Here is a 26,710-nt window from a genome sequence, read left to right as displayed (position 1 = left end):
AGGCTTCTTTACCACTGCATCTGCACCCCACCCCTTCCCTGCCTGGGCTGGAGTCACAACCTCATAAACACTAATCATATCTAAACCACCACCTAATCTGCTCCCCAGACCATCGTGTCTACCAATTCTGCCAATATTGCCAATCACAGGGACCTGCTTCAAAGTGCATTCAGATAGGGGACTGCTTTCGACCTCTTTCAATACAGCATTACACAAGGAAAATGAAAGATGTTGTTCCATGAACTTCACAATTGAAGTTCTCTCTGCTTATGAAACTTTCACAAAGGATGACCCACATTGCCTATGTATCCAGGGAAAAATGTGTGCTGATATTTCTTGCCCATGGTGTAGGTTGAAGGTTCTCCGCCCAATATGACAGGGCTCTTGTCAAATCAGCACTCGACTGGGATTGACATCATTAATTATTACTCTGCTTATATTCAGCATACACATATGAAGCACCCACTACATAATTCAGTGAGTAATACAATGTCCACTCATGACTCACAGGGGAATCTGCAAGTACCTTGGCGTCTTTGGTACTGAAACTATTCATGCCATGTGACCTGGTTTCAAGACCAACATTTTTTTCAGGTGCCCAGAGACCACGACTACATTAAGGCCTATTTACCATTTATTCTTTAATATTGCTATGAACCATTTCATAATCTACTATTCATTAATTACAGGTCCTCCCCAGGTTACGACAGGTTTCTGTTCCTGTGAACTGTTCATAACTCGAACAGCTTGCGAGCCGGAAATGCAGCCATGAACACTCATTCATACTGTATGTATGGGCTGTACACAAGTTGGACATTTGTAACCTGGAGAGGACCTGTGCTATTTACCATCTATTAAGCCTATTTACCTTACTATTAAGGAGAAGTCTTGATCCTAATGTGTTCACCTACATACACTCAACAGTGGCCTGCAGCAACAGAGTAACAATGTCAACAGGAAAATATCATGCAATCCATCAGATAAAATCCAGTATATCACCAGAAAACACGCTGGTGGTTGTGTTCTAAAGCAGTCAAGCATGAAGCAGCTCCTTGGATGATAGATAGAAAAGTGGACCCATGGTTTATTGGAAAAATGAGAATGACCATCTGACCCATAGTTAAAGCTGAAAGATGCTAAATTTGAACCCATGTTTTAACTGGCTAGCTTCATTTCAGCTGTGCTAACATTTAGCACCCTATAATTGTATTTAATGTCCATCAAGCTGTGGATGAAGAACAAAGGCAGGTAGGTACCTATTCTGCTTCATATGGCCAAGAATTTCAAAATATCAGTGTCCCCTTTTGTAATTATTAATGGTGGCTCATTAAGAGGTAAGAGCCATCTAATATAAATTCACTCATTCTTGTTATGAATCACAGTATGAAACTCTCACAAACTATTGACAGTCCTGTGTGCATAGGATAATGCTGCTTTAAATTTGTTCCAAAGGGGAGTTGTGTCCTTGCCCAGGTTAGTTAGCACACCAGAAGTAAGCACATCTTGAATATCTGGGACAGAAGTCCTGCTTGTTCAGATTGCCTATTATTAATCATCCCATGGGTGACTCTTTGTTCCATTCATTGCAACAGCACAGTAATCATGTGCTTCAAATGACATGGGCATGATAAAGCAGCTGGGAGGAATGCAAGACTAAATTGCATCTACTTTCAAGGAAGTAATTGAACTAGTAAGGTGGGTGAATTTAGAACATAGATCAGTGCATGGGAATGTAATATTGTTGAAGGAAGAACAAGACTGCAACTCAACATTCCAAGGTATAGAATCTTCAGGCGTGATAGGAAGAAGGGTATAAAACAGGAGGTGGCATTGCAATGTGATTAAGGAATCCTGTATTGTGGTAATGAAGATGTTCTTGAAGTGTCTTCAAATGAGACCTTAGTGAAAAAAAGAGCAATCACTCTGCTGAGAGCATACTACAGGTATACTAACGGTCAGCGGGAGATAATGGACTAGATATGTAGACAAATCACACATGATAGGGTAATAGTAGTAGGGGATTTCAACCTCCCCAATATTAACTGGTGTCACTTTACTGTGAAAGGCATAAGGGGGTTGGAATTTTTAAAATGCATTCAGGAAGTTTTTTTGAGCCAGTGTGTAGATAGTCCTGCTGGTGCAGGAGCAGTACAGGACCTAATCATAGAGAATATAGATTGAAGTGGTTGAAGTGTCAGTGAAGAGCATTTTGGAGATAATGCAGCCAGAAAACAACAAATTTCAGGACATACATCAGTGATAGTAAACCTGATTCTGATTCTAACTCTAGAAGTTTCATGGAAAGGGATAAGGATGAAGGTCCTGAATTGGGGAAGTCCAATTTCAATATTATTAGACAGGACCTGGTAAGAGTAGATTGGATGGATAGAAAGGCAAGAGGGTAACCAGGGAAAGAATAGGGCCTATTAGGGACCAAAATGGCAATTAGTGGTTGGAGCCAGAGAATGTAGGTGAGGCCTTAAATGAATACTTCTCATCTGTATTCACGAAGGAGATAGATGGGTCAGCATCAGGTAAGTGGGAGTCATTCAAAACTGTTATGCACCTTTAATCCCGCTAGGATACCTAATGCCTCTTTTTTAATGATAAAGTGTTCTAGAATTTCACTGACCCCCTCCCTGAATTCTCCAACTACAAAGTCCTTCTCCTTGGTGAATACAGATGAGAAGTATTCATTTAAGGCCTCACCTACATTCTCTGGCTCCAAGCACTGATTGCCATTTTGGTCCCTAATAAAATGAATGTAATGAAAGTTCAGGCCCAACATAAGGGTGAAAAGTATGGACAGCAAGACCAAGGAATCCTGGATGTCAAGGGTTATTGATGGTTGGATAAAAAAGGAAGCATATGGTAAGTATGGAGAACTGAAAACAGAGGAAGCCCTTCAGGAATATAGAAAGTGAAAGGGGGGAGTGGGTACTTAAAAAGAAATTAGCAAGGCAAAGAGGGGGCAAGAAAAATCACTGTCAAGCAAGATTAAGCCAAGTCCCCAAACATATTCTAAGTATATAAAGCCAAGAGGATAACCAGGGAAAGAATAGGGCCCATTAGGGACCAAAATGGCAATCAGTGCTTGGAGCCAGAGAATGTAGGTGAGGCCTTAAATGTATACTTCTCATCTGTATTCACCAAGAAGGACTTTGTAGTTGGAGGATTCAGTGAGGGGGTCAGTGAAATTCTAGAATACTTTGTCATTAAAAAAGAGGCATTAGGTGTCTTAGCGGGATTAAAGGTGCATAACATCCTCAGGGCCTGATGAGATGTCTATCAGGCTGGTATGGGAGTCAAGGAAAACGATCGCTGGTGCTCTGACCAAGATTTTCAAATCTTAACTTATCACAGGTGAGGTGCCAGATGACTGGAGGATGGCAAATGTGGTACCCTTATTCAAGAAGGGCAGAAGGATAAGCCAGGTAGTACAGACCTGTGAGCCTAACATCATGGGAGGGAAGTTACTGGAAAAAATTCTGAAGGACAGGATTAATCTGCACTTGGGGAAGGCAGAGATTCATCAAAGATAGCATGGTTTTGTTAGGGAGAGATCCTGTCTGACCGATTTGAATCTTTTGAAGAGGTAACAAAATGTATTGATAAGTGCAGTGTTGTTCATATAATTAATATGGACTTCAAAAAGGCCTTTGAGAAGTACCACATGCAAGACTGATCGAAAAGGTTGGAACACAGGGATTTAGAGCAAATTGGATCCAAAGTTAGTGATGATAGGAAGTAGAGGGTGATGGTACAAGGTTGTTTTTTGTGATTCGGAAGCCTGTGACCAGGGATCGATGCTGGGACCTTTACTTTTTGTTTTATGCATTAAAATTTTGGTATGAATGTGGGAGTTATGATTGGTAAAGTTGCAGATGACACAAAAACAGGTAGTATTGTTGACAGTGAGGAGGATAGACATAGGTTGAAAAATGATATTGATCAGTTAGTAAAGTGCGCATAGCAATGACAGATGGAATTTAATTCTGATGGGTGTGAGCTACTGCACTTTGCAAAGACTAATAAAGGTAGGGTATATGCAGTGACTGGTGGGGCCTTAGGGAGTATCGAGGAACAAAGGGACCTCAGTTTACAAGACAAAGCATCTCTGAAGGTGGCAGCACATCTAGATGAGGTGGTTAAGAAGGCATATGAGATACTTGCCTTATGCAGGGATAGAATGCAAGAGCAGAAAGGATAGGGTACTGTTTTAAATAAACGTTAATTAGGCCACAGTTGGAGTACTGTGTACATTTCTGGTTTCAACATTATAGGAAGGATGTAATTGTACTGGACAGGGTACAGAGGAGATTCACCAGGATGTTGCCTGGGATGGAGCATTTCAGTTGTGAGGAGAGACTGGATAGGCTGGGTTTGTTTTCTTGGGAGCTGAGGCGGCTGAGGGGAGATCTGATAGAAGTATACTAAATTACAAGGGACACTGAGGATAGTAGGAAACTTTTCCTGTAGCAGAGGTGTTTAAAACTAGAGGGTATAGTCTGGATAAGGAATAGGAAGTTTAGAAGGGATTTGAGGGAGGATGTTTTCACCCAGAGGGTGGTTGGAATCTGGAACTGGGTGGTGAATACAAGTATTCTCCCAACATTTAAGAAGTATCGATATGAGCCCATGAATTGCCAATCCATGGAAGGCTAGGGACCGAATGTTGGTATATGGGATCAGTGTAGGTAATTGATGGTCAGCAGAGACATGATGGGCCGAAGGACCTGTCTCTGTGCTGCATGACTATGGATTTTGAGGGTTAGGTGAAAAAAAAGAGGCAACTACAATGTTTGGCAAGAACATAGATTACGCCACAGTAATTCTAAAGATGGGAGAAGAGTAACACACATTCTCGATTTATAACAAGAGAAGTTGGGGCATTTTATAGGATATATGGTCTTCATATGTCTTCAAAATGCTTCAGTGTTGGACTTCTGGGAACCATTCTGATATAATTACCATCAAAGAGTGAAACTGTTGGTCCTGCTCAAATTTGAAGTTAAACTCCACAAGTATGAAATTGGTCTTGATTTGTTTCATTAGTCACTCAGTGTTAAATATTTTTCTTGTCAAACTGTGTGCAATATTAATGTCACTAAAATTGTCTCCTTAATAATTGAAGTATGTTAAAGTTCATCTTTTCCAGTGGTACAGTAACTAGTTCTTGGTCAGCTGCACCATCTAGTGACCAAATAATAGATTTACTTCCCAGTATCCACCATGAAAGTAAGTATTGGCTCAGAAATGGGATGTGGTTCCGACAGTAACACTGATGCCTTGCCTGCCAAGGAAACAAACTGCTAACAGGTGGGGATGAGTTTACATTTGCAAGCCTTCTGTGGTGTGGGATGTTACTTTCTGTACCTTATCATTGAAAGACTAAGAAATTTGAATAGAATCCAATTGGCTTCTTTCCTTTGCATGGCTCCTCCACCTTCAATGCAACCCACTTCAAACCATCAGGAGGTTGGTACTCTTAATTCTCTTCTAATTCAAGTATAGACTTAAACCCTCAGATGCTAAGAAGCTCTCAGTGTAGGGAGTTCCTTCAACTCTTGTGTCAGTTGCCTTATTTTGTGTGGTTGAGGGGCTGAGTTTGTAAAATCACAGAAAACTCCATCGCCTATTCAAATTCGGACAAAATCAGGCCTTTTTGCAAAAAGAGTGATGAAAGACATTACAAATCAAATACAGGCAACCCCTGCATTACAGGGGGTTTGTGTTCTTAGAAAGTAGTCCGTATCACGATTTTTCATAATACAAAGTTGCATCATCTGCACGTCAAGGAATGCAAGTTGAAAAATAGTTTATTTTCTTTCACAGAATTTCATTAGAGCAAATTGTTATTCTGTATCTCATATTTTTTGGTAATGATTTGTGAATTCTGTAAGGGGGAATCTCCATTACTGGTGTAATGCTGGGGTCGCCTGCAAACTTAAAGTAGTGCAAGCAAAGAGACCAGGTGGTTCAGATACATGTGTCTTGGAACCTCCCAAGGCAAATGGAGCAGTCTGTTAGAAAAGCATCTGGGATCTTTGAGTTACTTCACAGAACACAGAAGCAAAGGTATACCTGTATGAAACACGTGAAACTTCTGCTGGTGCACGGTGTTCACATCGGGCTTTCACAATTTGGGAAAGGTGTTAAAACCTTTGGAAGAGTGCAGAAGGGGTATTATTGGAATTGTACCAGGGATGAAGGAATTCAGTTATGTGGAGAGATGTGAGATGCTGGCATTATGGATTTGATAGAGATTTTCATAACCAGGTGCAGATTTCACATCCAAAGGATGGAAGATGTTACTGTGCAATGATGGGAAAGCAATTCAAAGGACATGGTGAACAAAAAATGAGCTGCTGGAAGAACTCAGCAGGTCAGGCAGCATCTGTTGAGGGAAAATGGACAGTCGATGTTTTGGGTTGAGACCTTTCATCTGGAGTCAGTGAGGAGCAAATGGGACTAACTTTTCGGAAAGTAATAAGGCTTGTTGAAAGTAATACTCAGATAAACGGCTAACCCAAGAGAAATAAAATGCTGCAGTTACCTCTCAGTGTTTACCTGGAATAATATGAAAATCTTCTTTAATATAGAAAGAATGTCAACTTCCAAATGTTTTATTTTTCTTAGAGACCATTGCGCAATAGCTCTGTGAATAGTGCTCTGAATCCTGTTCTAGGATTAGGGCCCACACCAAGGCAGATGCTCAAAGTAGCCAAAAAACTTGATGTGACAATGGTTGCTTATGTAACAGATTAAGAATATTAATTGTCAGTGGTGTTCCTTGCAGTGGATATCTAATTTATCATTGCTATCAGAGAAACTGGTAATTAACATTTTTAAGTGTCATATACTGTTTAGTACATTCACAGAATCACAGAATATAATCAGAAGATTGATAAGACACAAAGGGAAGCCACTCTGTTTTTCTAGCAGCATGTCATTAGTCTGGTTCAAAAACATGAATAATAAAACCAAAGGTACAGTCAGATGGCTGATTATGAGACATTTTGGAGTACGGTTGATTCATTATAATCTGAGTAGCACTGATGTGGAGTATCTAAGAGAGGTTCATTCAGTTCACTGGCAGCCAGTTTCCTCCTCCTCCTGAGCAAAACTACAGTGGATATGGTATAAACTATAGCGATCAGTACCAGAGCAGCCAGAATCCCCACCGTAATCATCTCCAACAATGAGAGGGGCTGGTCTGCAGAAGATAAGTCAAAGACAAAGATTAAAAAAAGTCCAAATGCAACATATTCAGCTTTGAAACTATGGCCATTATTATATTATTCAACAGTACATCACAAATAAATAAGCTTCGGTGTGGAACTGATTCAGTACAAATGCTGCTTCATTATTTATAATTCTTTCTGAACTGCCATGATTCATGTACAGTAATACTTTGATAATCACCCATCTGATTGTTCAGAAATACTGAAGGTTCAGCTTCTGGCTCACTGGGTGTTGTTTGCTATGTTCTCTTTCCACTTATTGGGTTCCTGGCTTCCATGATGCCTTTCAACTTTGAGGCCCTGGTTCCCATGTCCCATTTCCATTGATAGGGAGCCCTGATTTCTGCATTCTTTTTCAACTCACTGGGGCCCTGGTTCCTGCTCTTCTTTTCAACTGGCCAGCTTCACTTGAAAATCTATTATAGTATTGAGTATTATCTAAAAAAGTGTATTAAAGCATGTTGGGATATTAATAGGAATAATATCTAATATTCTGGAAAATCTGCCAGCCCAGAAACACCAAGGTCCTGGGCATTCCAGATTATCAGAGTTTTACTGTAGATGGCAAGGTCACATTGTAATTGGTAAGTCGCTGGAATTTACTGGGCCTGACAGCATGTTACCCACTCAAAGTTTTTCTTCCATATGTTACTTGGCATTAACTACATACTTATCATATGAAGCTTTAAGATGACATCAGTTAGTAATGTTTCACCATTTGGGAAGGCAGACTGTCAGAAATTTTTTTTTACTGAGAGAAGAAATTGCTTAATACAAGCCTATTCAACATTGGTTATCATCCTTAAAGATAAAAAAAGTTCTCAGAGTATGACAGCAGTGAGCAAAAAGTGATCATTTTTCAAATAAACATCAATCCAGAGTGAACGTTGGCTCAATGCACTAATATACACTGGTATTAAAGGAAGAGACAAATGCATCCTATAACTTCTGATGGAATTACTTCCTGGAGCATTGTGAGCAAAGTGACTGTATTTAATTATTGCACATTTATACACTTGGGCATATCATGTTTCCGTTAGTTAAGGAGTTTGGGCAACTTGCTTGGTCAGTTCATCGATGGGTGAATAATGCTCAATTTACTTCTCAGTGGGGAATGCTATGTTACTTATACAAGGGAAAATAAAATTCTAACTGAAAAGGCCAACTGAAATCAACCAGAAATGGAAAACAATTTGAAAATTTCTCCACGAATAATCACCTTCCTTATTGTCTTCATTCTTTTGAGAGCTTAATCTGGATAGCCATCTCAAGACATCGATATAAATCAATGAATTTCCTTACACTGAGTTAATCATATTGGTTTCTTAGATTCTGGACTTTTACAAGAAAATACACCGAGCAGTTAAAAAAAAATGCAAACAATGTTTTCATTAAAATAAAGAAACCTTTCAAGTAAACCACTCCAGGCAATAGACACTGATCTTCAGTTATTTTAAAGATTAGGCCTGACTAAAAACTGAACAAATTATTAGAATTTTTGTGAACTGGATGCTTAAGATTTTTTCATCACCCCGCAACTGGAGGTAAGCAGATTGGTTAATGATTTCATAATCATCTTACTTGGCCATTCAACTTCGTAGCTGTAGCCAAGGTTTTCAGCTGCTGTCACAAACATTTCTACATTAGTAACGGGAGGCCAGAACGGAACCATATTGTATGCTCCATTATGGCCGATAGGAGCATTTTCAACTGGAAAGATGGATAAATCTGCAAAAAGATGAGAAACAGCATGATTTTAATCAACACAAGGAGCTAAATGATGAGCAACACCAATTTATTGCTCTGATGCTAAAAATTAAATAAACATGTTGGAAATGCATAATGAGTTAAAGCCCAAGGGTCTAGAAATTAAAGGAAGGATTGGAGGCTTTGGAAAAGGTACAGAAGAGGTTTATCAGGATGCTACCTGCATTAGAGAGTATTAGTTATAAGAAGAGGTTGGACAAACCTGGGTTGTTTTCTCTAGACCATTGAAAGCTGAGGGGAGACATTATGAGAGGCATAGATAGGGTAGATAGAATCTTTCTTCCCCAGGGTAGAAATGTTAAATACTAGGAGGACATGCATTTAAGGACAGAGGGGGAAAGTTTAAAGGAGATGTGTGGGGCAAGTTTTTATTTTACATAAAGAGGGCTAGGTGCCCGAAATGGGTTGCCGGGGGCAGTGTGAAAGCAGATACGACAGTGATGTTTTAGGAGGTGTTTAAACAGACATGAATATGCAGGAAACGGAGGGACATGGATTTATGTGCAGGCAGAAGAGATTTAGTTTAATTAACATTGTGTTTGGCACAGACATTGTGGGCTGAAAGCCTTGTTCCTGTGCTGTACTGTTCTATGTTCCATGTTCTAAACACAATGGTGCATAGAAACCTGCACCAAGATGGTGCCTGTGTTGAAGGCAGTTTAGAGGCAGCATCTGCTTCTGATTATTTCTTGTGTGGTGCTGGATGGGTTGGAAATTATTCATATTTTGTACAAAGTAAAACAGAGGTTCTAAATGAAGGCTAAATAAAATTAATGAGAAATTCAACTGGGTGAGAGAGGACTGCAACCAGACTAGGGTGGGGGATAGAGTAGCTAGCATACAGAGACAAAATAGAGAAGGTTAAAAAAAAAAACAGGAAGATTTCAGCCAGTCGAGAAGAACCCGTGGAAAGAGAAAATCAATCAATATTTCGGGTCAGCGACCATTCCTCAGATGGTGTACCAGTGGGCAAATTATCACACCAGTTCTTGTTCCAGAGGACCAAGCTGGGACAGCTGGTAAACTGAGACTGATGAACAGGCACCTAGAGAAGCTTGGGGCACTGTCCAACTTTTCTGATAGTCCCCATGAAATAGATTCTTAGAGAAATACAACAGACACAGGCCCATCAGCACATTCTTCCCCCTCTTCTCCCTCCCGCCCCCCCCCCCCCCCCCAGCTCCATGCTGACCATCACCACCCATTTACATTAATTCCACTTATATTCTCCCCATATTCCATCAGCTCCCCATAGAGTTGACCACTCACCAATACATCAGGGGCCCATTCAGTGCCAAGTAAACTACGAGCCCACATCTTTTGGGATGTAGGAGAAAATACCTCCTGTCACAGGGAAAACATAAAGCCCACACAGACAATACCCAAGGTGAGGATTGAACCCAGGTCTTTGGCACTGTGAGGCAGCAGTTCTACCAGATGTGCGATTGTGCCACCCCAGGGGTACTGGGGAGTTCAGCTCCAAAGTCACACAAGGTGTGAACGGAAGCTCTGTATGGCACCCTTTCCTGTTAGAAGCAACATGATGAAGCAGCACATGAAGAGGAATAGCATGCTGACCAACATATAGCGTGCAATATTATTACCACATTATTAGATTTAAGGTTAAAACAATCTTATGACAATACCCAAGATCTAGTTAAGGTACAAGCAAATAAATACAAAAAAAGCCAAGTTAATAGCAATTAAAATAGATTATATCATTTACCTGCTTTGCTTCTCTTCAACCACTCATCAAATATTGCATCAGTAAATGTATGCAACAACACAAAGATTGGGTCATTTGGGGACAAGTGGGTTTGTCCACCAGTTCCATTAAGAAACAAATGTGCTAGATTATGCAAACTACGAACTGCTGGATTGTACATTCCTGAAGGATCACTATAACCTGGAAGACAGAACACAACCACTTAAAAAGTAAAAAGATTAACGAAGATTGTATATTCTAGATCATTCTAACCAAGCAAGAGAGACCTGGTATTGAAGAGTGTTGACAACAAGTGACAATTTCTCTAAATGTAATCTATTTGCAGATTCAAAGTATTTATTGAAAGGATTGCATACAATATAGCCCTAAATGAGAGCCCCAAATGGATCTTTAGATTGTGCACAACCCAAAACTGACTAAAATCCCCACGGAATGAGTGCCTTGTTTGATAAGTGTTGAGATGGTGGGGAAGCAGATGTAAATCAATATACTACAATGAGCAAGCAGTAAAAAAAAATGATAATAGTATGATATCCCCTCATTTCTTTGACCAGCTTTCAGATAGCGAATACAAAAATATATGGAATAGATTCCTAGCACAATTAGTTAATATGAATTGAATCAATAGTTGGGATATAGCTAGGTAAACTTCTTTACGACCAGCATGTAAAGTTATATGAGCAGATGTAGATAACAAGATCACCTACAATTATGTCTGATCCAGATTAACGGTTCTATCAGCTGAGGAATGCAGATGGTTACTGACGTGCTAGAGACAAGAACATTTTCAGATGGGTGGTTAGCAATTTTCTTCAGAACCTCAAATGATTTAATTTGGTTTGCAGATATCAAATTCTATGTCAAGATAACACTTCAGATGGGCCACATGTCCTTCACTGTAAACTGTACTTTACAATCGTTAGATATTAGGGCTCAGATCCAATCTGCACAATGGAAAAGGAGAATATGTCACGTCTAATTAACTATATATAAAGTTAGCAAAATTATCAAACAGAAAGCATCATTATCATCTGGTTACATTACCACCGGGAGCTACATACTGATGCTCTGGAAGAGTTTGCATTTGTGTTTTTCTCATGTGCTCATTAGTTGAGTAAGGAAAATACTTTCATTTTCAAGTCAATTCATTAGATATAGACAGAGATGGCCATCCCTCTGGATCTTATGCAAATTAGTATACATCAATTCCCTTTGGTTGCACAACCTTTTTGTAACTGGAAACAATTTCTCCTTATTTCCTCTATACACTTTGAGGGCTTGTCATCCTTCTCAAAGTGTGGTGCCTAAAATTGGACACAAACTGACACTTAACCAGTACATTATAAAAGGTTGGTATAACTTTCTTGCTTTCATGCACCATGCCTCTATGAAGTTAAGGATTGTGAAGGCATTTTTAAAGTTTTCTCAACTTGTCTTAACATTGTTAAAGACTTATACATTTATGCACAAGGTAACTGCTGCTTTTGTCCTTGATGATAAAGGTCACGTGTTTGGAAAATGCTATCCAAGTAGCCTAGATGTCTAATTGCAGTACAATTTGTACATAGTACATTGCAGCCACTGTATGCTGGTGTGGAGGAAATGAATTTTTAGGGAGATAGGTGGGCTAACATTCAACTAGACTGCTCTGTCCTGGATAGCCCGTTGAATCTTCAATCATCCTAGCAAGTGGAGGGTATTCCACCTTGTGCTTTTTTGATTGGTGGAAAGACCTTGGGATGTCAGGAAGTGAGTCACTCACCACTGGATACCCAGCCTTTGACCTGCTGGTCTGTTGGGCTTTCTGGTCCAGGATGTTGATGGTGGGTGACTCTGTGATGCTAATGAAAATCAAGTACAGATGTTAAGGTTTTCTCTTGGTGGAAATGCCTGGCACTGTTGTGGCATGAGTAATGCCTAGTAGACCCAGGTTCAGGACATGAACACAAATCAATATTACATTTGTCCTTATGTAAACCATTGGGGCCACCATTGTATATTTCCCTCCAATCTGGAAACCATTCAGCACGATATCCTGTTATCTGTACCTCAACCAATTCTGTACCCATGTTGTTACTGCCCCTTTAAATGAAGGGATTTTAATTCAGCTAACAAGTTATGTGGCAATTATTTAAATTTAATGTACACATCAACTGCACTAACTTTGTCAATTTAAGAATAAGAGCACAATATTATTATTACATGCTGTCTACTCCATGCTGCTTTTGCGATACATTGATGCTACCAATAGAACAGACAGATGCCTTTTGTCCCACAACTTCCAGTCATGAATGGTGGTGAATAATTAAATAACTATTGGGAGGAGGCAGCTCCAGCAACATCCACATTCAAATGATGGCAGAGCTGAGAATGCCAAAGACAAAACACAGAAGCGTTTGCAACCATCTTCAGCCAGATGCAACGAATGGCTGACCCATCTTGGCCTCCTCCCGAGATCCTCATTACACAGGGAAAAATTTCTGCTTTGATCACTGTGTTAAATGACTATAAGAGTATCAGTTGCTGTTTGTACTCCTTTCTGCATATTTAGTTTCATTGAAATAAGTAGAACCAACTGTGCAATGTTGAGCACAAGCAGTGACTGATACTCTCACTTAGAGACTGAAGATAGATGTTTCTCTCATATCTTTGGTCATGCAAGAAATTAGCTTTGAAAGTCCTTCTTTGGGAATGTGTCTGATCTGTATCCAAAATTTCTTCTCTCTGAAGCCCTCCAATTACACATTTATTATTTAATCTGCCAATTTCCATTCCAAAGTATTTGGAACAAATCCCTTTAAGTTCACTGAAATTAGAACTCCTTAGGATTAAGTATTTTCACTTTCATAAGTATTTTCCTCATCTTTTCTACAGCTACTCTGAACCTGCAGTTGATGTTTCCCCAGATGCTTCCCTATTTAAACAGGTTCCAACTGCCCCAGTTCATGCCCAGAACCAGACTGAGCACTGTCTCCCTGATTGCATTGAAAAAATTGCAATCAAGAGAATTCTCCTAAAGACATTTCAAGAATTCCTTACTTTGCCCTTTATAATATTGTTTTACTCCATCTGCATTATTGTGGATGTTTCCCATTTTTACGACTCCATAATTCTCACATTTGTCTGAAACTTACAAATTTGGTCATCTCTTTGCCACAGTTTTGTAGATAATTATACACAGCATGGATCATGTGATTCTATCAATCCACATTCTTAATCAAATAGATTCTGCCTTCAGGTATACAGTAGCATGCAAAAGTTTGGGCACCCCTGCTCAAAATTTCTGTTACTGTGAATAGCTAAGTAAAAGATGACCTGATTTCCAAAAGGCATAAAGTTAAAGATGACACATTTCTTTAATATTTTCAGCAAGATTACTTTTTTATTTCCATCTTTTACAGTTTCAAAATAACAAAAAAGGAAAAGGGCCCGAAGCAAAAGTCTGGGCACCCTGCATGGTCAGTACTTAGTAACACCCCCTTTGGCAAGTATCACAGCTTGTAAACACTTTCTGCAGCCAGCTAAGTTTTTCAATTCTTGTTTGGGAGATTTTCACCCATTCTTCCTTGCAAAAGGCTTCTAGTTCTGTGAGATTCTAGGTCCGTCCTGCAGGCACTGCTCTTTTGAGGTCTATCCACAGATTTTTGTGGATGTTTAGGTCGGGGGACTGTGAGGGCAATGGCAAAACCTTCAGCTTTTGCCTCCTGAGGTAGTCCATTGTCCTGGGATCTCTACTATGCTGTACTGTATGAAAAGTACTACCATTCACTCTTCTTTCCTACATGCCTTGGATATTAGGTTCCCAAACTTCCACTGTTTAAGCCCTTTCTCTATAATTTGCCACAATAGCATAGTCCCATAGGGAAATCCATGCCTTTAGTTCATCCCACTTATTTACCACATTCCATCCAATTCTGCTCAGTCCAAATCCATCTCAAAAATGCATCACCTTGCATTTTCTTTTATTCAGATCTCTCCTGTTGCTGAACTAATCTTTATGGTAGAACTGTATATTGAATTTTGTATTTTGATATGTTATCCGTGCAAACACAAGCCCATGAAGCAGTGATCTGGATATCTTCCTCATTGAAAACTAGTTTGTCAGCACCGTATACCCAGTTGTTCTTGCACCATCTGACACTTTCCTTTCTGTTAAATGGCCACCCCTTACCATTCCTGAACTAACTGTAGCCATACATGACCACATCCCAGGATATGCAATCAAGTAAACTTTCAACCTTGCCCATGTTCTGCAGTGACATCAAATGCTCAAATTCAGAAACCTTGTGCTGCACTTCTGCTGCAGGTGATGGCTCTATGGGTAGTTGCACAGGATACAAAGCAGGATGTGTACAAAATGGGGCTGTTTTATAAACTTAAAATGAGACCTTACTTGTTATTGGGATACTTTTATAAATCACTATCCAAACTTTCCTTCAATAAACTTACCTTCAACTGTATTTCGGAAACTATCAGTTGAATTGGAGTAGAAAGGCGGTGTGTCATAAATTGAGATGTCTAAACATTGTGCTACATCCTGGGAGTTGGGTAGACGTTGCACCAGTGGTCTGGCAACATTCCCACCTGGATTCCGTCGAATGGGGCCACCTTCAGTGCCTGGATGAATCAACAGCATGGAGGCATTAGGACTGATCCCCATTTCACTACAGCAGAGGTACCGCTTCTACTAAGCAAAAGGTGAGATTGTAAAGAGTAAGGTTGGCAGCTCCTCATCAGTAATTTGCTTCTCATCCATTTGAAAAAAACATGGCAAATTATCAGGATGGGAACCAAAATTATGAATTTAATATGTGCAATGGAGTCTTGTTAATTGTATTATATTCTTTTAATACCTGTATGTTTCACATATTAATTTCAGGTCCATCTCATTTATGTATATATACTGTGGAACAGCCTATTTATTCATGAGCATTGTTTCCAAATACATCTATGCTACTTAATTACTTCTCAGAGTGCACTCACACTCAAAAATAAATGCGAGTCATTTTTTTCATTGCACTGATAATGCAGCTAGTAGAGTAAATGAAGTGCGAAACTGATACCAGTCTCAACTGAAACCAGAAGATGCTATTTCATTGTCATTTTGGGTCTTCACACCTTAGTAGTGCTATAATTATCATTTGTGAGGTTAAATTTACATGTTATATACGTTTTGAAAAAAAAATCACAGCATCTTTGAAGCAATGCAATTGATAACTGCTACCTCAAGGAAAACAATGAACCAATTTATTTACTTAAGACCAATTCCAACAGTTTCTTGAAATGAAATAGTCTGATACCAATGACAGACATCTAGCATTAACGAGCAGGTGTATCTAGGACAGATGCCATGAGAATGCAGGCATATGTAATAAAGGGGTAAAAAAGTTAATGAAAGGAACACAGTTTGTGGAAAAACATAGAAAATTAGGAATATACCATCAAAACCGAAGTTGTACACAAAGTTATGGACATTACAATGTTTTTAAGGGCTTGATAGGGTAGAAGCAGAGTTGTTTTTTTCCCCTTTCAGCAGTGCCTTGAGCCAAGGGACTAGTGTCTCAAGATAATGGATATATCATTCAGGACAGGGATAAGAGGAAGTACACACAACTCTGATAAAATATGCTATAATCTAACTTTTCAGGCCAAAGAGTGCAACATTCCTGGGCATGGATGGTACTGCAGGAATTGTTATGGGACAGGTGGTGAAGATTTGGTTCTCTGTTGCTTATGCAATGTTAAATTCCAGCATGTGGGTGAGATATCTGTTCACTTCCCAATTTTACACCATCAAGCAGCTGGATAGATACCTACTGTTTCTACTTGTTTGCATCCAATGCAAATACTTTTTAATTGATGGTAAACTTGCATTCTAGAATATCATCCAGATATATGTAGCCCATATAATGTCATTAACAACACTTTAGTTTGAGAATCCAGTGCTCTTTGGCCAGCACAGCTCACATGCCTGACTAAACAGCAAAACTTTGGTCTGAAATTCCTGGTCCCCTTGGTGACAGACATTCATTACTGAAAATACCACATATATTCATCCTTTTATGAAATAAAACACTATTTATGGGATTTGAGAGAGGATCAGGACCATCAAATTTTGGAGGCTGTATCTGGTCTACCTCTTAGCCTCTTGTTTTTAAATTTAATTCTTAAGATATTGTCCCAACCTATTATCATTAACTTGGCTACATAAAAAGTGCTAAGCTGCATATAAAAGTAACTCCCCCAAATTAAAAACACTGCACTGCACCATGTGTCCCTGCACTTACTCAGTGGCAAAAAATGTGGCAGAAGTCCATTGCTATGGCTCAGTTCTACTGGGCAGGTGGTGTGAAAGAGCCGTGAGAACCAGCATTCAGCAAGTACTCTCTCCTACAGTGGATTCAATATCATCAGATGACATTCACTATTCAAAGAGGCTAGTGCTTGCAAAATGTGCACATTTTCTGCATTGCCCAACTGAGATCTTGCATGTTAATGCACACCACTGACACATTCTTTGTAGCTCCCCTCTTCACCCTCCATCACTAATTCAGCAGGGAAGGTTGTGGAAGTGGGTGGATCCTATTTCCAGAATTCTCAATCCACTTGGATCCTTCCCAATGGCCTCTCAACCTCTCCAGATCCATTCATTACTAAATTCTGGTATAACATTGACCATCTTGATTATTTCACTCCTCACTCAGTCAGACCTACCCCCTTCTGAACTTGCAGCATTCCATACAAGGACCAGCATCAATAACGTCAAGGGTGGTGCTATTGTGCTCAAGTGAACTGACATCACTCCCAGAGGCTAAGTAGATACATCCACATACCTCCTTCTGAACAATGACTCACACCAAACATCAGGCCATTCTCTCCCAGACCATGATAGATCTCATGTCCTCAGGAGATCTTCCCTCCACAGCTTTCAGCTTTGTAGTCTCCAAGTCCCACAAAACCTACTTTGACCTCCTGCCCAAGATCCATGAGCAGAACCATTGTTTCAGTCCGCTCTTGTCCCATCAAACATTTTCCTACCTAGATTCCATCCTTTCTCCTGGTGCTGTCCCTACATTTGTGGGAAATTTGTAGCCCTCCACCACTCTGACAATCCCCAATTCCCCAGTGCCAATTCATTCCTCTTTTGGACAGGCAATTCCTCTGCACCTCCATCCCACACCAAGATGTGGGTCTGAGGGCCTTCTGTTTCTTCCTTGAATATTAAGTTGCTCCAATTCTTCATGAACTATGGCTTCCCTCCACCATATTTGACAGACCCCTTGACAAAATCTCATCCATTTCCTCCATCTCTGGTTTCATCCTCTCTCTTGGACAGACCAAGGACAGAGTTCCCTTGACCTCATCTTCCATCCTCTGCATTCAATGGGTCATACTTTGTGATTTCCACCAGCTTCAACAAGGTTCCATCAGACACATTTTCCCTCTCCTTTTCGCATTCAAAAGGGATCATTCCCTTCAATATTCCCTGGTCCACTCTTTCATCCCCACTAATCACTCCCCTTCTTAAGGCACTTTTCTATGTGACCATAGAAGATGCAAATTCTCTTTCCACCAACCAGAGACCCAGTCCTTCCAGATGAAGAATGGTATACTTACACTTCTTCCAAATAAGTGTGCTGCATTCAGTACTCACAATGATCTCCAGTACACCAGAGAAACCAAGTGCAAATTGGATGACAGCTTTGTAGAACACCTGTATTCAGTCTGCAGGTGGGACCTGGAGATCCCTGTTGTGTGCTACTTTCATTGTCCACTCACTCCCATTCTAACCTAAAGATCTGTGGTCTCCCTCATAGCTATAATGAAATGCAATGCAAGCTTGAGGCTCATCTTTTGTTCAGGATAATGAAGCCTTCTAAGCTGAATTACACAGTTTCAGGTAACATGCACTCTGTCCATTTCAGAAATATTTCTTTAAAAAATCATCCATTTTTCTTACTACCTCAGTTTTTTTCCTCTCCGTTGGCACAGCTCAGCATGTCACAACTTTTACATTTCTTGGTTTGTTCTCAGTCTCTGACTGCCCTCATTTTAAATAGCTTTTGTTTGTTTTCACCCCCATTAATCCATCAAGCAGATAGCCTCTGCCACTTATCCTCATTGCAAGCCTAGTCTCACCCATCAGTGATCTTAACTTTGTCCTAACCATCCCTACCCCACCTTCTCTGCAACCTAAAACCAGGTCCAAGGGTCTTCATCTTGAAGCATCAATTCTCTTTCTATAGATGCTGTCTGAATTGTTGAGCATTCTCCTGTTTCTTTTATTTCAGGTTTCCAGCCACTGGATTTTCAATTGCTTTTATTATAAAGTCCATAACTAAATAATAAGTTATTTATTGTGATGTTAGTAATTGCACATCACTTACCATTCATTGACATGCCTCAGTCATGATGTATAGTGAACTTGAGTGGCAGATGGTTAAGCATCTGGTTGTGCCACACATAAGGTCCATACATGATGTAAACCAATCACAGCGACCCCAATATCTCCAGTGAAGGGGATGCAATAGCTGGTTCACCCAGAAGTATGGTGAACAAAACTGTTGAATGAAAAACTGGCATCCAGCCACATATTTAATAGAGAATAGCTTCTCTAAAACAGATCATTTGCCCATCTCTATCATAGATGAATCAGAGTTCACGGCTGGTTGGGATTAGGGTTCAAACATTTAAGATGTTGACATACTCCTTTTCTAGTGGTTTAAGATCACTCACATTGCAATGAAAAATTCAAACCTTCAAAAACCAAGGCTCTGGCTTACAATTTGAGAATTGTAAGTATAAGACTTTCAAAATGGTCCTCCAGTATCTAAAATCCCACAGAGTTCCTTTTATCTGTTGGGGAAAAGAAAGTGATGCAACAGATGATCTAGCAATATTTATTTCAGAATTTCCCCTTAAGGGGCAACACATTCCATTTTCGAATCCAAAAGACAGATATTCAGGTTTTATTTTATACCATTTTCCTTTCATTATATTATGAAAGTTATTACCATTGCAAATAGTTCCCAGTGTATCATAATCTTCCAAACTTTCACACAGATTACGCCACAGGGAGAAGACAGAGTTAGGACTTATGAGAGTAGGGTCAAAATTGCTTCTGGCTCCCATTAGGTCATCCGTGCAGATGTCACAGGTATTCCTTCCAGTAGCAAAATTCCAGTATGGAAGAGCAAAGGTCGGGTCTCCCAACATCACCTGTGAGGAAAAAAAACAGCAAATCAGGTATCAGAAAAGTAAACTTGAAAAGTTACTTAGAAACGATGATTACCAGCAAGCTGTTTCAGCACCGACTTTACAATAAGCTTATTTTCTTGGTTCTATTGAGCCCAACTTCTACCAGATTCCTATCCAGTTATTGCAGTTAAGACGAAACAGTATACATTTTAAATCCACTTCTAATTTTATAATCCCAAGCCACACTCACATTGAAAACTAGTCCGGCATCCTCCGTGATAGCTGTTTAATTTTTGCCGCTGTTCCTTTGGTCACAAATGAAATCCTGTACTCAAAGTATTAAATCATTATACACCGATCACAAAGGAACAGGAACTTTTCTACCACAGATTCTGGATTATAAACAAAATAGGTGCTAGAGAAGGCCACTCAGTGCTCAAGCCTGCCCCACCACTCAATATAATCACAGCTGATCTGCCCCAGCTCTCAACTTGTTATACGATTCCTATGCATGTGAATCTTGTCTCTACAGTAGTAAAAGCTGTAGAGTGCTTGTTATATTTCTGGCTTTTCATCAATTATTTTACCCCGGTTAATTCAACCACTGTATTTTAGATTATCCTTACGAGCAGGCTGGTCCAAACTCCCTTTTAGATTGTATATCCTTTGTAGCAATACAAAACAATCTTCTCAACCGACAAATCTCTTCATGCTTGATACTAAATCAAATCTTTAAATATTATAGTCTTTGATATTCTCTTGTGTTCAGCTGCATTGGCCACCAAATTTACCAGACATGACATCTTCCACTTTCAAATGTTTACCAATACTAATTTATGAGCAGATTTACAATAAGGCAATTTCTCTTACAACACAAATCTGTCCAGAATATTTCACAAATATTCTAACTTGCATTGCTCCATTTGGTACACTGATTCACATCTCAACACAGCAGGGCCAAATACAACACCACAAACTAGACTGTGAACATATATATTTGTGTTCATCACATTGAATATCATTTGATTGGGCCTGTGATATCTAATACATCACAATAGTTTTCTCAAATGATCTACAGCCACAATCTCCTAGGAGAAGCGAAAAGAAAAACAACAAAAAGATTCAACATTGGAGATCTTTTGCTAAAATTAAAGAATGGATGGGTATTATTGACTAGATTAGGAACTTGGTTGGCTGTGGAAAACAGGGTACATGTCAGGGGCTGCTCATCAGTTTGCTATTGGCTCCCCTGCAGCTACTCAGCTATACAAAGTCCAGCGTGACAGGGCCTCCATATCAAGACCTGGAGAATACAGGCATGTGAAGACCACAAATGGAGATTCCCAGGAAGTGAGAGCCAGTCCAAAGGGTATGCACACAAACAAGGTGGTAGTGATCAGTGCAGGTCTCAAATATTCAAAATATTTATTACTGATTTAGAGATAGCGTTACCCAAGATTGCTTATTACAAAAGGAAGAGACAGTCCTCAGTACAGATGAGGGGAAAATTTCAGAGACATTGATAGATTAAGTAGGCAAATCAAGCAGACGGACTTCACCACAAGCATGAATTTAACCAGTTGGACCAAGAAGTTACAAATCCGACATTTGTAATCATTTTAACATTGGGGAAGTGTTGGAAATTGTGGAGGTTGAGAAAGATTTAGATGTTCATTACAGAGATCATTGGAATCTATCGCCAGATATCAGGAACAAAAGGCTAATTGGAATGCTAGCCTCTACGTCCCGAGGGGAAGTAGTAAAGGGAAAGAACACTCCATCTAGAATATTGGAATCAGGACCACAACTGGAATATTGTGCACAGCAGCTCTGGATGAAGTAGACTGCCAAATCACAAGGATGTTATCAGAACTGCAACAGTTTAATAATGAGGACACTGATCCTGTGGAATTTTGACAACTTATTAATGCTGATTAAGTGAATTCCTTCAAAATGAGAGTTGGCACTGGGTCCAGCTGGGATGAAAATTCTCATGAAAGCCAGATAACTTTAAAATAGTTTCCTGGATTAATCTTAATCACCCAGGCAGAGTGACAGGAAATTTTCCAGATTCATTCTCCCTACCTACCACCACCACAAAAGTCCTGGGTCTATGTAGGAACAGGAATATACCACTCAGTCCCTCAAACCTATTCTGCTCTTGAATGCAGTTATGATTGATTGTAGCTCAACTCCAATCTATTTTGACTCCATTTCTCTAAATATCCAAAAAGTAAAAAAAAAACAAGTTACATTATTGCAGCTGCTGCTTGGCATGGAAGTGTGGAACACTTACATGTCACCTCCATGAATAATCATTTCCAAACTTCTGTCATAATTGGCCTGGTTCAGATATTTTTTATATGAGGATCACTTTGTTTTGGATTTCCCCATCATTTAAAACTCACGTATCATTTCACAATCTGAATATCAGAATTCCAGAGGAAACACGCACACTGCTAATATCTCGCCTTGTTTTGCCTTTACAAACAGCGCAGTCCCTTTGCTACCATGTAAAATCTGACCAAATCACACCCAAGACTAGTTTCTTGAAAGTTTAGGCACCCATTTCTCAGCTTGTGCGTAATAATGATGCAGGAAACTAGGAATCAGTATTATGGTCCTCTTCCCCATCCCAATTGTCAAGTGTGCAAATCGAAGAAACCTAAACAGCACTCTAACTACGAACAATCGTGTCTGCTTCCTTCACAGAAGATTAGCCCTGTGGTTCCATCCCAGTACATTATTTACAAATTATTTTCCCACCATCTGAATCTAGATTATTAAAAGTAGCAGATACTTTTTCATCAGTTTTAAGGGCAGCACAGTCGTGTAGCGGTTTGCGCGATGCTGTTATAGCACTAGCGATCAGCGTTCGATTCCTGTTGCTGTTTGTAAGGAGTTTGTATGTTCTCCACGTATTTGCGTGGGTTTCCTCTGGGTGCTCTGGTTTCCTCCCATATCCTAAATGTATACAGGTAGGTTAACATGGGTTTAAAATGGGTGGTGTGGACATGTTGGGCCGGAAGGGCCCATAACCGTGCTGTATAAATAAAAAGTTTAAATATAGCTGTGTGACACAGTACCAGTCTCCAAACAGATTCAAACCCACTCATAACTTTTTTTTAAGCCTTCGTGGCTTCAGACTACTTCACTACTGATTTCCATCAATCCATAACATTATCATCTTGCTGAGAAGCCTCTAATGTAGCATTTCATCTTACAGCAGCAGATGTTTCCCTCTTATACCTCATCCACTATCACACAGCACAAGACTACAAGACATAGGAGCAGAATTAGGCCATTTGGCCCTTCGAGTCTGCTCCAACATTCAGTCATGGCTGATTTATTTTTCCCCCTCAACCCCATTCTCTTGCCTTCTCCCCGTAACTTTTGACACTCTTACTAATCAAGAACCTATCAACCTCCACTTTAAATATACCCAATGACTTGGCCTCCACAGCGATCTGTGGAGGAGAATGAATTCCAGAGATTCACTACTCTCTGGCTAAAGAGATTCCCGCCCAGCTGAGGTGTGACTTGGCGATGGTAGATTAAAAAATTACATTAAAGTGACTGTACACAAACGATGGCCAACATTTAAATAATTAATACAGTTTACAACAAATTTATATCCTAGTAAAGGGCAAAAAAACCTCAATGGGAAGAGAAATCCAGCTGTGACCAACAAGTTAAACATAACATTAAATCGAAAGACTTATAAATGTAACCACAAAGAGCAGCAAGCATGGGCACTGGGACAATTTTAGAATTTGGCAAACAAGAACCAAGATATTGAAAGAGAGAAAAAAGAACAAATTGTCTCTTGTAATGGACAAAAGAATCAGAGTGCAGTTAATGGACCAGTAAGAAAGAGAGAATGGCAGAGTGAGAGGGGCACACATGTGTGCATCAGATATTAAAAGAGAGAAAAAAAATGGAACAAATTGATTCTTTTGCCCACATCAAGAGACAAAGGGCAGTTAATGGCCTCGCATGAAAGCAAATGGAAGAGCTAGACTTTGCAAGAGAAAAAATTGTCTCTTGGTGCAGGCAAAAGAATCAGAGGGCTGTTAATGAGCATGCAAGGGAACACAAGAAAATTTTAGAATTTGGCAAACAAGTACTAAGACATAAAAAGAGACACAATAATTCAAATTTTCTCTTGGTGTAAGCAGAAGGACAGTTAATGGGCCAGTAAAAGTGACAGGGCGAGAGCAATACAGATTTTGCATTAGATACCGAAAGAGAGTAAAAAAAATGTCTCTTGGTGTTGGCAAACGAGTAAGGGCTGTTAATGCATCAGTAAGAGAGAGTGGGAATTTTTTAGAATTTTGTAAACGCATTGAAACATTGAAAGAGAAAAATAGAACAAATTGTCTTATGGTGTGGGCAAAGGACTTTTAATGGGCTTACAAGAAAGAGGAAGTGGAAGAACTAGAGGGACACAGATTTTGCACAAGGTATTGCATGAGAGAAAAAAAAGAACAAATTGTCTCTTGGTGCGGGCAAAAGAATCAGAGGGGTGTTAATGAGCTTGCATGAGAGAGCGAGAAAATTTTACAAACAAGCACCAAGACACTGAACGAGAGAGGGAAAAAAAACAGGACAAGTTGTCTCTTGGTGTGAGCAAAGGACAGTAAGAGAGAGTAAGTGGCAGGGTGAGATATTTTGCAAAAGAAGGGCAGTTAATGGGCTTGCAAGAGAGGGAGAGGGGGCAGGGACGGGGGGGGGGGGGGGATTTCCCGGAGAGGCTGGGCCCAGGGTTACCTGCATATCCCGCTCCAGCTGCAGCAGGTGGTAGCGGTGCCAGGTGAGGAAGGCGGGCCCCTCGTGGGAGAAGTCTATGCCGCCGAAGGTGCGTCCGGCGCCCAGGTAGGTCTTGCTCACCGAGTAGTAGTGGGTCCAGACGAAGAGGTTGTAGATGGAGACGTTGTGGAACTGCGGGCTGCGGCCGTCGGCGCCCAGCAGCTCAGGCCGGCGGCGGGTGGCCACTACCAGCTCGGGGTGGGGGGTGAGCTTGGCCCGATGCAGGGCCGACACCAGCCGGGCCCTCTCCTCCGGGCTCAGGCTCAGCACATCCCGGCGGACCAGCCGCAGCGGCCGGCGGCAGTCGGGGCCGGCCCAGCCGAAGCGGCAGCCGCCGCAGTCGGGCCCGCCGAAGTTGGCGGCGCAGCGGCAACTGCGGTTGAAGAAGCGGAGCGGCCAGCGCTCCCGCTCGTCGGCGCCGTCGTGCGGGTACTGGGGACCGTGCGGCGCCGTGTCCGCCCGCACGTCGGCGCACGTCCCCCGGCCCCGGCTGGAGCCGCAGCGGTCCCCCGGCGCGCCGCTCGGCGCCGGGCAGCACTCGCCGCTCTGCAGCACCTCCGGGCGCACGCACTGGCGGGGGAACTGCGCGCACACAGCGCTCAGCAAGCCCGCCAGCAGCAGCCAGTCACCCACCTTCCCCATCCCCAGCCTGAGGAGCGAGGCTGATCCTTTGCACCCCCCCCCTCCTCCACTGACTGACCGCTGATCCTCTGCACCCCCCTCCCTCCACTGACTGACCGCTGATCCTCTGCACCCCCCTCCCTCCACTGACTGACCGCTGATCCTCTGCACCCCCCTCCCTCCACTGACTGACCGCTGATCCTCTGCACCCCCCTCCCTCCACTGACTGACCGCTGATCCTCTGCACCCCCTCCCTCCACTGACTGACCGCTGATCCTCTGCACCCCCCTCCCTCCACTGACTGACCGCTGATCCTCTGCACCCCCCTCCCTCCACTGACTGACCGCTGATCCTCTGCACCCCCCTCCCTCCACTGACTGACCGCTGATCCTCTGCACCCCCCTCCCTCCACTGACTGACCGCTGATCCTTTGCACCCCCCTCCCTCCACTGACTGACCGCTGATCCTTTGCACCCCCCTCCCTCCACTGACTGGTCACTGATCTTGATCTTTTTGCGGCTCCTACTAACTGGTCGCTGATCCCTTTCCCCCCACCTATCTTAGGGAATCCTTTTTAAATACTGAACCATTCCATGTCAGGGGACCGTCTGGTGTTCACCTCGTGATTTCTTTTTCAGGTCAATAATGAGGCGGAAAATTGCTAACCTTTATTCATTTAAAATGATGCTTTCATTGAGGTTGCGTGCATTTCCACACTGTGTTGCCATCTTCCCTCAAGACATGAGTCTCAGAAATTGCAATAGGGGTTTTTAATGGACTCAGTGCACAGTTCAACCCACAGTCCATGTACAGCAATCCTATCAGTCCCGCCCTCCCTCTCACATCCACACCCGATTGTGGTCATATACATTTAATGGACATGCATTTAAGGTGAGGGGGGATGTTTAAAGGGAGATATGCGGGTCAAGTTTTTTTTAACACAGAAAGTAGTGGGTGCCTGGAACAGGCTGCCAGGAGTAGTGGGGAAAGCAGACATGATAACAGCGTTTAAGAGGCTTTTAGATAGGGACATGAAGATGCAGGGAATGGAGGGATATGGATCATGTGCAGGCAGAAGAGATTTAGTTTAATTTGGCATTGTGTTTGGCACAGACATTGTGGGCTGAAGGGCCTGTTCCTGTGCTGTACTGTTCAATGTTCTATATGCTCCTGAGGCATGAATCTTATCAACTGCAATTTGGTTCTTAATTGACACTGGGGACCATTCAACCCATAGTCCGTGTAGAGCAATCCTATCCGTCCCAGTCTCCTTCTCATTTTCCTCTAACCCTTCCATTTTGTCACTCTTACAGGCCCATCAATTCCTTTTTGATTGTTTTGTCAG

General features: G+C 41.2%; 1 protein-coding gene across 1 annotated transcript; it reads right to left on the bottom strand.

Annotated features, from left to right (window-relative positions):
- Positions 1-5,859: 5,859 nt before the first annotated feature.
- Positions 5,860-25,441, bottom strand: LOC127572286 (5,6-dihydroxyindole-2-carboxylic acid oxidase-like). Its single transcript, XM_052019323.1, has 6 exons — positions 24,706-25,441; positions 19,752-19,956; positions 15,187-15,354; positions 10,738-10,917; positions 8,826-8,972; positions 5,860-7,216 (listed from the first exon to the last, which is right to left on the bottom strand). Exons 1-6 carry the CDS (start codon positions 25,384-25,386, stop codon positions 7,008-7,010), a joined length of 1,590 nt encoding a protein of 529 aa, XP_051875283.1. The 5' UTR covers positions 25,387-25,441; the 3' UTR covers positions 5,860-7,007.
- Positions 25,442-26,710: the final 1,269 nt, after the last annotated feature.

Source organism: Pristis pectinata, chromosome 7 (assembly GCF_009764475.1).
Source record: "Pristis pectinata isolate sPriPec2 chromosome 7, sPriPec2.1.pri, whole genome shotgun sequence".
NCBI classification, from domain to species: domain Eukaryota; kingdom Metazoa; phylum Chordata; class Chondrichthyes; order Rhinopristiformes; family Pristidae; genus Pristis; species Pristis pectinata.
The sequence above is the reverse complement of the archived record's forward strand: the minus strand, read 5'-3'. Positions and strand labels throughout refer to the sequence as shown.

Coding starts and splice junctions, on each gene's coding strand:
- LOC127572286 (XM_052019323.1), bottom strand. CDS start 25,386: ATGGGGAAGGTGGGTGACTGGCTGCTGCTGGCGGGCTTGCTGAGCGCT. Junction 10,918..15,186: donor TTTCCGAAATACAGTTGAAG/GTAAGTTTATTG, acceptor TCTGTCTTCCAG/GTTATAGTGATCCTTCAGGA. Junction 7,217..8,825: donor CTACGAAGTTGAATGGCCAA/GTAAGATGATTA, acceptor TATCTTCTGCAG/ACCAGCCCCTCTCATTGTTG.